This window comes from Ailuropoda melanoleuca, chromosome 1 (genome assembly GCF_002007445.2).
Source record: "Ailuropoda melanoleuca isolate Jingjing chromosome 1, ASM200744v2, whole genome shotgun sequence".
Lineage (NCBI taxonomy): Eukaryota > Metazoa > Chordata > Mammalia > Carnivora > Ursidae > Ailuropoda > Ailuropoda melanoleuca.
The window spans coordinates 51,626,565-51,641,493 of record NC_048218.1 but is presented as its reverse complement, the minus strand read 5'-3'; the positions used below and the strand labels follow the sequence as shown (position 1 = coordinate 51,641,493).

The 14,929-nt window shown below is 37.3% G+C and overlaps 1 protein-coding gene across 12 annotated transcripts in view; it reads right to left on the bottom strand.

Moving 5' to 3' along the window:
* The window catches only part of BBX (BBX high mobility group box domain containing), a 260,888-nt gene that overhangs the window by 145,822 nt on the left and 100,137 nt on the right, over window positions 1-14,929 (bottom strand). For 7 of the 12 annotated variants that reach the window (XM_019804242.2, XM_034657819.1, XM_034657824.1 and 4 more), the window contains 2 exons: window positions 8,720-8,793; window positions 4,314-4,492 (listed from right to left, as the gene is read on the bottom strand). In XM_019804242.2, the coding sequence (XP_019659801.2) occupies window positions 4,314-4,340 (27 nt within the window). In that variant the 5' untranslated portion in view covers window positions 4,341-4,492; window positions 8,720-8,793. Of the gene's footprint in view, window positions 1-4,313; window positions 4,493-8,719; window positions 8,794-14,929 lie in introns of those variants that run through there. The other 5 variants (XM_019804247.2, XM_034657840.1, XM_019804248.2 and 2 more) reach the window with 2 other exon arrangements.

Genomic DNA, 14,929 nt, shown 5'->3' with positions numbered 1-14,929 from the left:
CTGCAAAATTAATTGGGGGAAATATAAAAATCAAACTTTCTATCACATATGATTGTATAGAAAATATTTTGAAGTATCTAACAGTATAAAGAGACACCATTTCACAGATGAATCTAGGTAACTTTCCCCCATCACAATCACAATAAAAGCTGAGTCAGATTTAGTCTTGAATCCATCTGAGTCCACAGCCCACATTTCTAAGAGATCTAGCTACAGCTCAAACAAAAGTGACACATTTAAATCTGTCTTCCATAAGAAAACCTTTAAGTTTTTGCCTAACCCATTAATCTCCAGGAAGCAAGAGTGAGCAGTAACGCAGTTAACAATCTAGAAGCAAGAAGCAGAATGTTTATAAGCACTATGAAGTAAAACTTCCAAAGTACTTTTTCCCAGGCCCATTATAAACATTAATGTGTAAAGTATTTTATTACAATAGAGACAATCCATAAAAAATTCTATGACTGTGATGATTAAAACTCATGAAGAGAGACAAAACTGGGACACCTTTCCCATCAACAAGATATATTAGAATAGCCTTATTAGAGAGATTTATCTTATGTTCTCCAAAAAGTGAAACCTCTCAGTGAATGATAAAGAACGGCAAAACCCATCACTTTAACAGAAACAACAAAACTTGCAAACCTGAGAACTGTCATCCCTGTAAGTGTTCACATTATCAAATGAATTGAAAGATGGGCCATCTGCTTCTTCAAACAGCAGGACAAAAACCACTGCTTTGCCAAGAGCTTTGGTATTTCACAAGATTGCAGCTACCGATTTCAAACTTCATTGTCGTCTCTTTTATATTATATCATGTACCTACTATGAAGAACTGGTAGCTAACTGTTAACAATGCCGAAAACACAGTAGGTATTCACAGCTACGGGAAGGGCACGGTTCAGTTTCATGTATGTGTCTGACCCGGCGGTGCTGGGAGGGATCGCAGGGCATACACCACTCTGCACGTGGACACGCCTCACGTTTTGCAGGTCTCGGTGTCTCTGACCTGACAATTCTTCTTCATTGGAATTAGTGCGGCAGCACTGAGAATGTTTAGGACAGTGCTCATCAGACAAATGGTAGCTTTTTATTATTTAAGCCTTGTTCAGAAGCCAGTTCCTCCCCGTCTGGCTGGCTTTCTCAAGAAACTTGTATTCTCTAAGAGCCTAAAGGTAATGTTCAGTGCCTTAAAACATCACCTGAAGTGGAACACTCCTGCCATGGAGAGACACTTGCTAATAAATGGTCTTACAGTAAATGTGAAGGAACACTGAAACAGTTACAGAATTCAACTGCTCCTTAAGAACAGTAATATAAGCAAGGCAGAAGCACAACAATTGCTAACCAAACTAAGTAAGTGGTAAAAGTCTAAATAAAACCAAAACACAATATTCTTATCCATCATCTTCACAGATTAATTCAAATACAGAAATGCCCTAAAATTACCCCCACCACCCCCACCCTGCAAGAATAAAACACCAAACGTGGACTTTAGCCTACCTTTCGGTACGTATTAACTGAGTCCAGGTACATACAGCATCTCAAGCCCGACTGAACCAATCTGCTTACCTGAAACCCCAGGAGAGTCACATGCACTCCACTCACAGGGCCACTGACTGACTATTAGAGAAGTACTTGGCCAAGGTCTTAAACCCTTGCACTGACTCAATGCACACTATAAATGAGTCAACAGGCACCCAGAAATTTTTTGCTATTCATTTTAAGTTCTTCGGCCCTCTAACACTCATTGATTGTAGGACTAACTACCAACTTAAAAGCACAGAGACTTTCATTTTTGAAGAACGGCTTCTCTCCCACAATTCAGATGGGAAAAATAATTATCCGCAGGTAGACCGGAGGATGCTTATTAACAGCAAGTTCAATGGCGTACAAGATCAACGAAACATGAACTCTGGTAATACTAATTTACCAAACGCTTACTAAGCAATTTCCATGTGCCAGACACTGTTTCCAGGTTTGGGGGATGCAGCCATGAACAAAATAGACTTTCTAGTGTAAAATTAAGTCCTTTACCTTTCTGAAGAAGGTTTATCAAGAAACTACATGCATACACTCAAACATACTTACTATTTATACTTACACGTGTATGTACAGAATATCTAGTAAATGCAGTGTATATTTTAGACTAAAATGCACAGAAATTCTGATAGCTATCTTATGAGAAATTTGGCACCATTAAACCCATTTATTTTCCTGGGGAAATGCACTTTTCTGTAACAGAGATCAAAGGGGATAACGACGTCAGTATAAAAATACTTCATTTATCCCCCTTTTCAGAGAAGTATTAATGCATGGAATGAAGTCATGCCTGAATTTATTTATACTGTCCTTTACTAGTAAATATCATAATCAGTAGACTGATTCTACTGTTCAGAAGAAATATATTGTTAAAATTTATTATATACAAAGCTTTTGAGTTTCAGTCATTCTTATAAATAGTTTTACAGTGAAACCAAAATCAAAAGTAACTAAGAGTTAAAATACCCTTCAACCAATTTAACTAACATCCACAAAATTAGATCACTGCTTAATAGCTTATACATTAGTCTGTAAACACACAAGGTCAGGTGATAAATTTTACGAATCAATTTAAAATTATTTTTACCCAAGATGTTTAAGTCTCCAAAGTTTGCTTCCTTTTGATTAAATTTTGTTTTAGACAGACATCAAATCATCAGAAACTGAAATTATTCAACTGACAAAACTGAAATTATTCAACACTTCCACAAAATTCAAGATAAAACCAAGAAAGCTAGGGTGAGCTTACATCAATATCCAGCAAGTAAGTACACTATTTACCTGTCACTAATCCCAAACATCCACCAACTGACTTACCTACTAAGAAAAGTAAGCTACTGTAACGTAGAAAGAAGAACTACACAGATGGTCATGAACTGTATTTAGACTACTATTTTATTTGAGAAATCCCAGCAACCATTACCTGACTTACAAGCTGCTATCAGAGGAAAGAAGGGAAAGGAGGAGGAAGGAATAAAGGGATAAAGAAGGGAGTGAGGGAGGCAGGGCAATAAACAGGTACATATAAGAGATTTGGGACTCCTTGATGTCTGCTGGCATTATTTCAAATACACAATCTCTTCTTTCAGTTAACCAAAATCTTAAGTACAGCTGACCCCTGAACAATATGGGTTTGAACCCATATTGTGTATACACCCACGTATATTGTGTATATGCCCACGTCATACACACAGATTTTTTTTGGATAAATACAGTACAGCACTGTAAATGTATTTTCTCTTCCTAATGATTTTCTTAATAACACTTTCCTTTCTCTAGCTTACTTTATTATGCAAATAGAGTATGGAATACATAGTGTTCTATGTATTATGTGTTACATATGTTACACATATTATGTGTAATATGTGTTAATTGACTTTATGTTATAGGTAAAGCTTCTGGTCAACAGTAGTCTGTTAGTAAGCAAGTTTTTGTGGAGTCAAAAGTTACACACAGATTTTCAACTGTGCAAAAGGGTTGCTCCTAACACTGGCATTGTTCAAGGGACAACTCTATAAAGGTTAAGTAAGGTAATAGGGTGGGAATGTTCTCCAATAGAACTGGTGTCAAGAACAGAAGAGACACCAGAGCTCCCTCTCCCCACATACACACAGAGAAAAGGCCATGGGGGCACACAGCAAGGAGGTGGCTGTCTGTAAGCCAGGAAGGGAGACCTCACCAGAAACAGAATTTGCCTGCACCCTGATCATGGACTGTGGACCCTAGAATGGTGAGAAAATAATTACCTGTCCTTGGAGCCACTCAGTCTGTGGCACTCTGTTATGGCGGCCCAAGCAGACTCTCTCGTCTCTAAAACTGAAGAGCTCACATTTGTTAGGTAGTTTTACGTAACTGATAATCCAACTGAATGAGTAACTGACAGTTACAAAGATGATCCGTTAATGAAGAGAAGAATTTGAAACTATCTGAAGAATAATTTACTCCCCCAAATTATTTTACATGTTTTTCTAAATTAAACAAATGAAACTGTCATTTTAGAAATAGCATACAGCTTTGAATCTTAAGAGAGACCGACAATGTTGTGCCTGATTCTGAGAGTACAAGAGAACAAAGTCAACCAAGAAGGGCTTGAGGGAGTCTAAACAAGTTAATCCTCACTGGAAAATAGTTAACATAAAAATCCTGAGATAGAAATGCTGATTTTTTTAAAACCACACAGCATTTGCTCTACAAGGTAAAGAGAATTTCAGTGGCACTGTCTCCAGTTCTTGTACCTTGCATCAAGACTTTATCAAATTTGATTTGATACTGACCTCATTAATATTCAGAGTGAAGGGCATCTATCTACATTTGGCTGTCATACTGTCCTTAAAACTTCTATATTTTCAGTGGCAAGAAGTGAATTATTAGATCATAGGGCTGCTAATATTTCCGCAGGATTCATCCTTTCTCTCAGTGTTAAGAATGTAGCCACTCTGTATTTTCAGTAGAACTGCAGAAGAATATAGATTATTATGCATTTAGGGTCANCTCAGTGTTAAGAATGTAGCCACTCTGTATTTTCAGTAGAACTGCAGAAGAATATAGATTATTATGCATTTAGGGTCATATTTTATTTATTTATTTCTTTATTTCNTTTCTCTTTCTTTCTTTCTTTCTTTCTTTCTTTCTTTCTCTTTCTTTCTTTCTTTCTTTCTTTCTTTCTTTCGTTCGTTCTTTCTTTCAAGATTTTATTTATTTATTTGACAGAGAAACAGCCAGCGAGAGAGGGAACACAAGCAGGGGGAGTGGGAGAGGAAGAAGCAGGCTCCCAGTGGATGAGCGATGTGGGGCTCGATCCCAGGACTCCGGGATCATGCCCTGAGCCGAAGGCAGACGCTTAACGACTGCGCCACCCAGGCGCCCCTAGGGTCATATTTTTAAAGCCCTTGGAGGTGTGTGTCTGTGCTTATATATAAACACACAAACACATTTTACACATACATACACTGTGAGACGTATGTGAAAGGTATTTCACAGTGCATTCAGGATTCCTAACCTCTGACCACAGCTTTCTTTTTTTAGCACCATTTCTTGGGTGCTTCCTACGTGCCAGGTGCTCCATCAGGCACTCGACATACTTCATTTAATTCTCAGTCCTACGAGGTAGAGATCATTATCCTGTACTAAGATGAGAAAAAGGTTCAGAGAGGTTAAATAATCGCCTAAATCCTTTCAATTAAAAAGCGCCAGAAGTAGGATTTATGCCAAAGTTTCTCTGAATCCACAGATTCAGTCCCTCAATCTTAAGGAACCATAAACTATCAAACATAGCATCGTTTGCACACGCCTGCATTTTTAAATCATCTTAATCCACATAGATCTGGTAGCAGTATCTTGTAATACCTGTGGGATTACTCAAACCAATATTGGCTGAGGAGTTCCATGTGACTACTTATTTTCTAGACGACTACAGAGACAATGACGCACAGGTCCTATATAATGGTTATGATCTCAGTTGGAGCGCTTTAGAAAATTCCTGGAATACAATTGTTAACCTTTCTACAGTGTCTGCGTTCTTTCTCTCTAGGATGGTTCTTAAAACTGGTCTTAAGTAAAGGCAATTGGCTACTACTGCTGGGTAAAATAATTACATTACCACTAGAAAGAGCAAAGAACCCATTTTCTCATCCTTTTCCTACATCAAGTTAGATAATACTTGTCAAAGTTCTGTAACGTATTACACGTAAATAAGAAATTATCCTAGGAATCATTATTTCCCTTCTCTAACTGTATACAAACTGCAGAAGATCCAGGTTACAGATACTTTCATTCATTTTTAAGACTACTTATAACACAACAGGGCACCTGGGTGGCTCAGTTGGTTAAGCGACCAACTCTTGATTTGGGCTCAGATCATGAGCTCAGCGTCATGATATCAAGCCCTGAGTCACACTGGGCATGGGAATCTGCTTAAGATTCTCTCTCCCCTTCTGCCCCTCCCACCCCCCTCTCAAACAAAACAAAACAAAACAAAACAAAACAAAACAAAAAACTATTTTTCACACAATAATGTAAGTCTATTATATATACTAGAACCCTTCACTTCATGATGGGAAAAGTTCTAACATTTGAAACATAAAGAAACTTGAATTCTATGAATTCCTTAGTCCTTAAACCTTGTCAAAGCTAGGGCATCATAGCTCACTGAGTTCTATATAACGAAAATGAAAGGATTCATGGTCAAATAATTTTACATGTTATAGAGATTCACTGGAAAGAATGGATGGACTCTTTGGAAGCTTAATATGCTACACGCACTCTGTCTCTTTAGAAAAGCCATAGATGGGATTCAGATATTAGAGTTAAAATATGCACTGTGCCTCCCAATCAGACTTTTCCTACCGCACCCTCTCTTAAAACCCCACTCCTGGGGCGCCTGGGTAGCGCAGTGGTTAAGCGTCTGCCTTCGGCTCAGGGAGTGATCCCAGAGTTCTGGGATCGAGCCCCACATCGGGCTCCTCCACTAAGAGCCTGCTTCTTCCTCTCCCACTCCCCCTGCTTGTGTTCCCTCTCTTGCTGGCTGTCTCTCTCTGTCAAATAAATAAATAAAATCTTTAAAAAAACAACAACAACAACAAAACAAAACAAAAACGCCACTCCTACCCCATGACATAGTGGTTGACCACGTGACATGCTTCGGCTAGTGAAATGAGAGGTAGTGACGTGCTCCTGACCAACAGTTTAAAGAGCCACATTTCTAGCATCATTCCTCTTTTCGAAACTTCCGCCTTAAAAGAGTTATGCATCACAGAGAGGTTGCTTCTTCAGCTTTGGTCCAGGAACAAAGACAACATTGAGCACAACAGCAGTAGAGGCATCAAGATGAACAAGTGTGAGAAATAAAATTTTACTGCTATAAACCGCTAAGTTCTGGGGACTCTTTGAATAAAAACATAACTTAGCCTAAGCTGAATGATACAACCACATTTCCTAGATTTACTGGACCTTGGCATCCTTTTGCCACCTAACATCTTCCAGGATTTGCTTCCTAAATTACTCCTGGTTTCACATGGCATCTTTTCTATTTCTTAATTAATACTGTATTTATGATGATCGTAAATAAGAAGAAGTAAATGTGTCATCTTAAGCTTAAATTTTATCAGCAATTTGAATTTGTGTCAATTTCTTATAGTCAATAAAAAACATTTTGTTGAAATAATCTGATCAACATTCAGAAATCACAGATCAGATCACTACTTAAGGAAAGACTGCCATACTAAAACTGATTAACAATTCAGTTTTCTGAACAGAACATACCAAGTGTCCAGCTTTACTCTCTATAGATATATTCATATTCAGCGAATTTAGAATACTGCCACAAATTTAATTTTCTTTAAACCTCACTACATTCAACTCCCTTTTGGATTAACAATTGAGAACATATTCAAAATTTCAGTATCAACAGTCAAATATTCTATAGTCTATTCTGCTAACCCAGTAAAACCAAAATCAACTGTATGCTAACTGGCACTCTTAAATCCAGAATTTGTATTTGAAACTTAATTGTGCCTTAAACAATGGCACAGAAAGGAGGAAAAATGATAATTAAATCCCAATCTTCTCAGTGGCATTAAGATTCTGTTGTTTAGATATCCTAGTAAATACATATTCAAGCTAAACTTTACATATTTTACAATATATGTATAATCTTAAACAATGACATTCAGAAGAATGGCTCAGAGGTTTTATATTTATACTTGAATGATAAAAGCAACATTCAGTCATATACTTACTAAAACATGAAGGTAGCCACAGATAATCTAGACAGATTTGAAAAGCTAACAAATCAAAATACTTAAAAACAGGAAAGATTTAAGATTAACTTTCAATTACTCAAAAAATTAATAAGTTCATGTCCTGAAAACTGCAACTAAACAATATTTACTTTATTTGTTCATTTTAACTTACATCAAATTCCTGTCTTTAAATCATCAGTTTACCATCAAGTGTTCAGGCATCAGTAAAGCAATCACACATTTTATTCCCAGATGGAGACAACTCTGCATTTAAGTAACCATTATTAAAATTAATCTGAAAATACTATTGCCATATCTTAAAATCATTAAAAACTTTTCTCCTAAAGAAACAGCTTTGAAAATAACTTATGTACAAGAGAACAGAGTTTCGGAGTCTGATAACCTCAACTTTTTCTTCACTGTGTGGTTTTCAAATTCAAAACAGTTTCATAACACTCTATACCTGCCTCTATTATTTTTAATAGATTAAAACAAACACCCCATAATGCTTTGATACTGGTTCATTTTTCAATCAAAGCCAAAGGAAGGACAAACAAAAATAGCTTAAGGGGAATAGATCGATTTAATATTTATTTAGGTATGTAATCTCTACGTATTCAAGACTTGAATAAATTGACTTTTCACCAACAGCACATTACTGTGGAGAAGCAAATCAGATTTTGAAGTAGTTCATTTTTAAAAAATTCATTATTTTAAAGCAAAATTTAACTTACTTGATGATGGAGATTAAAATGACACTTTAAAAAAAGTAATAATTCACAAACAAAACAAAAACAACCACACAAAATTATCACACTTCCCTGATCAATACGGAAGGTGAATGCATCGGATGGGAAAAAGCTGAGACCAGCTCTGACAGCACACTGTTCTGGACGCTCCAACTGCTTCTAAGAAGGATGCACCCACAGTGCCACTCTTACCCGTCAAGTCAAGACTTTCCATTGTGATTTTAATGGAACATCAGAATTTCCAGCTTCTGTGATGCAGCAGGATTCTGTGAAAGACCCAGAACAAAGTGGTTAAACGGTGCGCCATGAAGGACTTTCAAACAAAGCTGACACTTTTGTCCCTTCGCAAAATTATACCCCCCCAAAATAAATAATAGCCGAACAATCAAAATCGGGCAAATTGTTAAAAATCCCTATGCTAACACTGGAAAAACAGGATGTTAAACTGACATCCTAACTAGTTTCAGGTTATTTTAAATGACTGGCCCAATACAACCAGATAAACTGTGGTCAGGATATTAATATCTTCTCATTTATTTTTTAAATGTTTTAAAGATAATGAGTGAAGCAATACAGTTTTTTTAAAAAGGTGAGGAGTAGGGGGAGACATCCACAGAGACAAAATGTTACCAAAAAAATTACTTTCTAGCTGAAAGCGATGAAGTAAATACAGTTAAGAGGATCAAAATCAGCAAAAGGTTGTCCACAAAAATTAAATGGAACATTTTACATTAATAATACTGCAAATATAGACATACACTTAAATTGCATCACTTTTAAGAATTAAGTTATTTCAGTTTCTATGTGAAATACAATTGTTTAGTTTCTAGGATGCTTCAATGGTAGTATACTAAATTCACACTCAACCTAGAGAAACAATTTCCTACCCCACTGCAGACTGTGGTATTTCTTTACAATTAGCAGGCTATAACACACTCTAGAAACCGGCTATCACTTACTTACAGCCTCCATATACTACTCATCTTCTTATGGCATAACTGAAATTTTTTCTCTCATCAGCCACTACGATATGGAAGAACTTATATTAAATATCAAAAATGTGTAATGATTCATCTGAGTAATCCTGTCTAGACTTACACGATTCAAATGTCACCCAGTGCTACTGAAGAAAACAATAGCCAAAAACGAATAAAATATTAAATGGTCTAATGTGGCTTCATACAAGATACTACTCATTCATCTATATTTTCTTAAACAAGAGCATGGATGAAAAGATAAACCCAGATCTTTGACGCAAACTACAAAGGACACCTATGAATACTCTCAAATTAAATGACTGTGTTTTTAACGAAGGAAGCATACAATTCCATATTATCATAAGATAGGCAACTAACATTATTAAAAATACTGTTTTAAAAAATACATTATCTCATATACTTAATCACATAATTTTCTTCATATAAATCCATAAAAGCCGTATAGAAAAGAACAATTAAAATAAACAGTTTAAGAAAAAAAGAAACAAAAGAAAGAAACACTGTAAAATAAACGAGTAAAAATCATGAATAACTATAAAAAATTGTCAGGTAAACAAATTTGTATAAGTGGAAAAAAAATAATTTATAGTGCCAAAATGGGAAAGGAAGGTCCATTATTAACTGACAGTGTGGATTTAATTCATTTTCTGGCTTAAAGATTCATTTACTTTTTAGTTTAAGAAGTGAGCACATGCTATCCTAGAAATAAAGCATGCTAATATATCCTATATAGAGAACTTCTTTTAGGAGCTCAAAAATAAATTTTCACCAATCTTCGGGTACCCTTGTCGATTAGTTCATTTCTATAATCAGTACATCATATATATGTCAGTATATTATATAATCTATCTATCCAAAAATGGACCATAACTATACCTTATTTTGATTACAATTCAGTACTGTATCAACTGCGATACAGTTATCTCTGGATAAGTCAGGAGGGAGAGGAAGGAGGCTGACTATGCTGTGTACGCGGTGGCCAAGAGGGGTTTTAAAACTCAGGGTAACAAAGAAATCTTGTTGGATTAACTGACTAGGAGAGAGAAGCCAGAGTCAATTTCAAGGCTGAAGATGCTGCCTGAGACAGACTCCCTTTGAGTTCTCTGAGAGCCAACCTTAGACACTCCAGATTTTATCTGGCTCTTACGAATGCCCACACGAGTAGCTTCAGAACAGTTTCAGCATAAGCTGCTCCGCATTTCAGTTACAAATACTTCACAAAGTGCTGCGATTTGCTGGAAATGGGTGTCTGTGTGCTGTGTCAGAAGGACGGGCGTCACAGGGGTAAGGTGAGCAGAGGGAAACGCCTCAGGTGTGAACACAACCCTGCAGCATGGTGACTGCAGTGTGCACGCCCAACAGCACCAGGCCGGATTTTCGCCTCAGCCCACCGAACGCCTGTGTTCTCAGAGTCCCACTTTGGCTTCCTCTCAACCCTCATTCTCGTCCTTAGCTCTCACTGCCTCGTTAAGAATCTGTTCCCTTCCCCTTTCCAAGGCCTGTTTCCCACCTGTGACACTGCCTCCCCCAGAGGACGCATACCTAGCAGGACCAATCAGGCACAGCTCAGGATTCCCTCTGAGAAACTTCATGGTAGGTGGGAGAACTATTTATTAATACCTATAATTTACTTCTTACCACAAATTGGGCATCTGACTTGGCATGTGAAAAACCTATCTTAAAGACGGGGCCTAAGCAACCACAGAAAGATCCCAAAGCAACTGGCTCTCTGGCACAGCTTACACACTGCCCCTTGGGGTGCTATGTTTTGAAAAGCCTATTATACTAAAAAAAGGTGAGGTGCCACTTCTTACAATGAGACAGACTCCCAATTAGTGTTAATGTACAGTATAACATTCAAAGGCACATCATGGTAAAATCCCCTTCTAGGTCAACACTGTGCGTTTTGCACCCTGATGTCATTACTACCCAGTCAGTGCAGAAGGGACTCCAAGGCAACCATGTTGCCCACTTATATGGAAGAATATTTAATCCCCATGAATGACTGCTTTTCTGATGTTTTCATCAATTCTCTGGGTAATAGATTAAGCTTTAACTAACTCATTTTCATACAGAACCTTAATTCAATCAAGCTCAATAAAAGTCATTCTGGACTGCAATTATTTGCTAAGGAACAATTACATTCAAATGAAAAAAAAAATTTGTGAGGCATGATACAATGCGGGGTACAGATGCCTCTCCATTTATGGCACCAGAAACAACAACAAAAATAGCCAAACAGCTAGAAAAGGAAATACATTTTTCCTCATCCTCCTGAAAATAGAATACTCATGGTTTTATACCTGAAGAAAATAAAATGGAGAACCCAAGAAAGCACATTTGAAAGTTATTATTTTCAATGTTTGCGCTTTGAAAGAGACTGTACTTCTAAGCTGAGAATCAGCATGACCTCTGAAAGCCAAAACAAGTCCAGGTCACAAATAACAGTCTTAATACCCACTCTTGTGCTAAATCTTCACTGGCTTCCTCCATTTTCCCAGCAACATGTAGTCCAATCCCCATACTTTACAATGCAAATTTTCTTAAAAGATTTTTCCTGTCTTAAAACTACTTTTTTACATGAGTACAATTTTTATATTTTCCTCAACTCACTCTTTATTATATATTACATGCTTACAAATAAAACTTAAATACAAACTCTAAGCTCTTACTTCTATGGGATATAGCGTGTGTGTAATCTAAAAAATTCTCATTGATGTAACGAAAGCCTTCCCTGTCCTGTGTGTGCCTAAGGTCTCCCACCCACCTCACTATACTGTATATCCCTTTAATCTCCTCAATAGTGGCAGCAGGCACATTATTCAATAATACAGTCATGAAAAGGCAAACCAGCTGTTTTGCAATTTTGGCCAATGAATTCCACACCTCAGTTCACTGTGGTCCACACCACAGGCCAAAGGATGTTTTTCCTAGAAAAAATAGTAAGCTGATAGTCTGGCTTCGAGTTAAATTACTTCCTGAAATAAAATTTCTTCAAATGAACAAAGATAACTGCAAGAGATATATACTTATACGGACACATGCATACACATACACGTATACACACACACACACACACATATACTTTTCAACAAGCGCTGTCTTTATTCATACATTATTTTGCCAACACTTTTGTTAAAATCTTTATACTTGAAGCTTCAACCACAGCTATTTCACAGGCATTCTGGCCAGGCACCAATCTTTAACAGATATTACAAGTGTCAGCTACACTGAAAACGGAAATCTCTTAAAAGAAAATGCAAATCCAAAGTACCTCACCTTCCCACCCCGGCCCTTCCATTTCCTCAGGACCCAGAGCCTTTCGGTTAAGACATCTTAAACACAGTAATAAAGACAAAATAAGAGTTCTCTAGATATCTAACAGTAAACCAAAGTAACTACTAAGTCATTACAGATTTGTCCATCTGTTTGGTCTTCCCAGTAAGCTGTTAGAAAACACTGGCAGGCAGAAAGCAAAAATTCTAGCAATCATTGTTAAACATGGGCCTCTTACGATAGCAACATGAAAGACTTGGAAATCCTCTCCCTTTTAGCACTCAATACTGATCAATTACAAAATGATGCTTTAAAAACTATTTACCACCTATCTATACGCCAACAGCACAGAGATGCAAATGACAGAACCTTTTACAGCTTGAGAAGTTATTACTGACCACCCTGTACTAACACTGCAAAACGTGGTATAAGAGTTGCTGTTTTTTAGAAGCTGATGATCTAGCTGGGAGATCACACTCACCCCTGTGTCTTACACACACATGCATACACACACATTAAATAATAATGGAAACGTATGTTGAAATGGTAAGTCAAGAATTCAAAAAAGTTAGGATGCAGAAGGGAATCTTTCTGCAGAAGATGAATAAAGCTGGAACCTGAAGACCCGTGGAGAGAGGAGATGGAGAGGAGTGTTACAGGCACACGGGAAGCAGAGCCTCCTGAAGTGCTGGGTGCACATCAGAAAGTGGAGCATGAAATGTGGGCAGATGAGAAAGTACCACAATTTGCTCATTTTTTTCTCTCCATCGTCTCAGAGTACTTTCTGCAAAGTACACTGACCTCAGGGCCAATCCCTGCATCCACCATTTACTCCCCTGCAATTGTGGGTCAATCCCTGGGACTCTCTCCGAGTCTCCATTCCTCACCTGCAAAATGGAGATAATAATCCCCCCACCTCTAAATTTAGGTTGCCTTCAATTATTTTAAGATATAAATACTAAGGGCTTGACATATAGTACATGCTCAATAAATATGAGTAATCTCACTAGAGTTAAAACTAAATGATAGAAAGGCATTTAATAGAGTTACACTGTGAAAGCACTGAAATTTGCCTTGAATATTCTCAGCATTTGGATGCTAAGTGAATTGCCAGTTTTTCCAGTGCGGTTTCACTGTAGATTTTGTTTTAATTTAGGTGGTTTTAACATATGTTTAACACTGACTGTCTGAGCAGCCACTTTTTACTCCTACCAATTTCGAAGTACATTAGCTGATTTGATAATATGGATATTTTATTATAATGCTCATTTGCCATAAGACTGTTGTTTCAGGGACCATGGAGGAACCATGAATTTCTGCAGTTTCCATAAGTAGAGGTGGAAAATGAGTAGGCATTAGTCCCGTCAGCTGGCTTGGCAGGGAAGCACTGAATGCCTCTTTTATACTCTTGCGAACTACATAAATGTGCCTTTGACCTTCTCAGGCAGGGGAAATTGCACATTTAAGGCAGAAGGAGTTTCACTTCCAGGAAGAGTATAAAAACACGCTTGCCAGCAGCCACATCAGAAATACCAATAGGGAACCCCCAGGTACGTTGAGAAGATTCATTAGCTCTATCAAGCCACTGAGCACAGAGCTGAAAAATATAAGGTTAGGATAATCCCGGCCATGTGGGATAACGTGCCTATGCTTTACATGGGTTAGACCAAAAAAGCCTGGCTTACACACTTTAGGAATTAGCCTGAACCTTCAGGGAGGTGTTCTATGAATAAAACCCATTGGACAAACCTCAGGACCACCTTGTCCTTTGAGTTAAGAAAGGGTTCCTTTAACCTGCTTTCACTTCAGCAATAATTCACAATATATAGAAAATCACATTTACTTAAACAATTTAGTCCAAAGTCATTCAATTAAAAAAAGGAAGTCAGTCATCTGCAATTTACATTAATTTTAAGTGGAAAATATCCTGTTTTGAGAGGTAAAGGTCACTGGTCTTTCCCTTTTTTTCCCTGAATTAATTAATTAAATTGCACAATTTAAAGAAATAATAAGACTATAACAAAATTGTGTGGATGTTATTAAAATGCACATTTCTGGGGGCACCTGGGTGGCGTAGTCGTTAAGCGTCTGCCTTTGGTTCAGGGCGTGATCCCGGCGTTCTGGGATC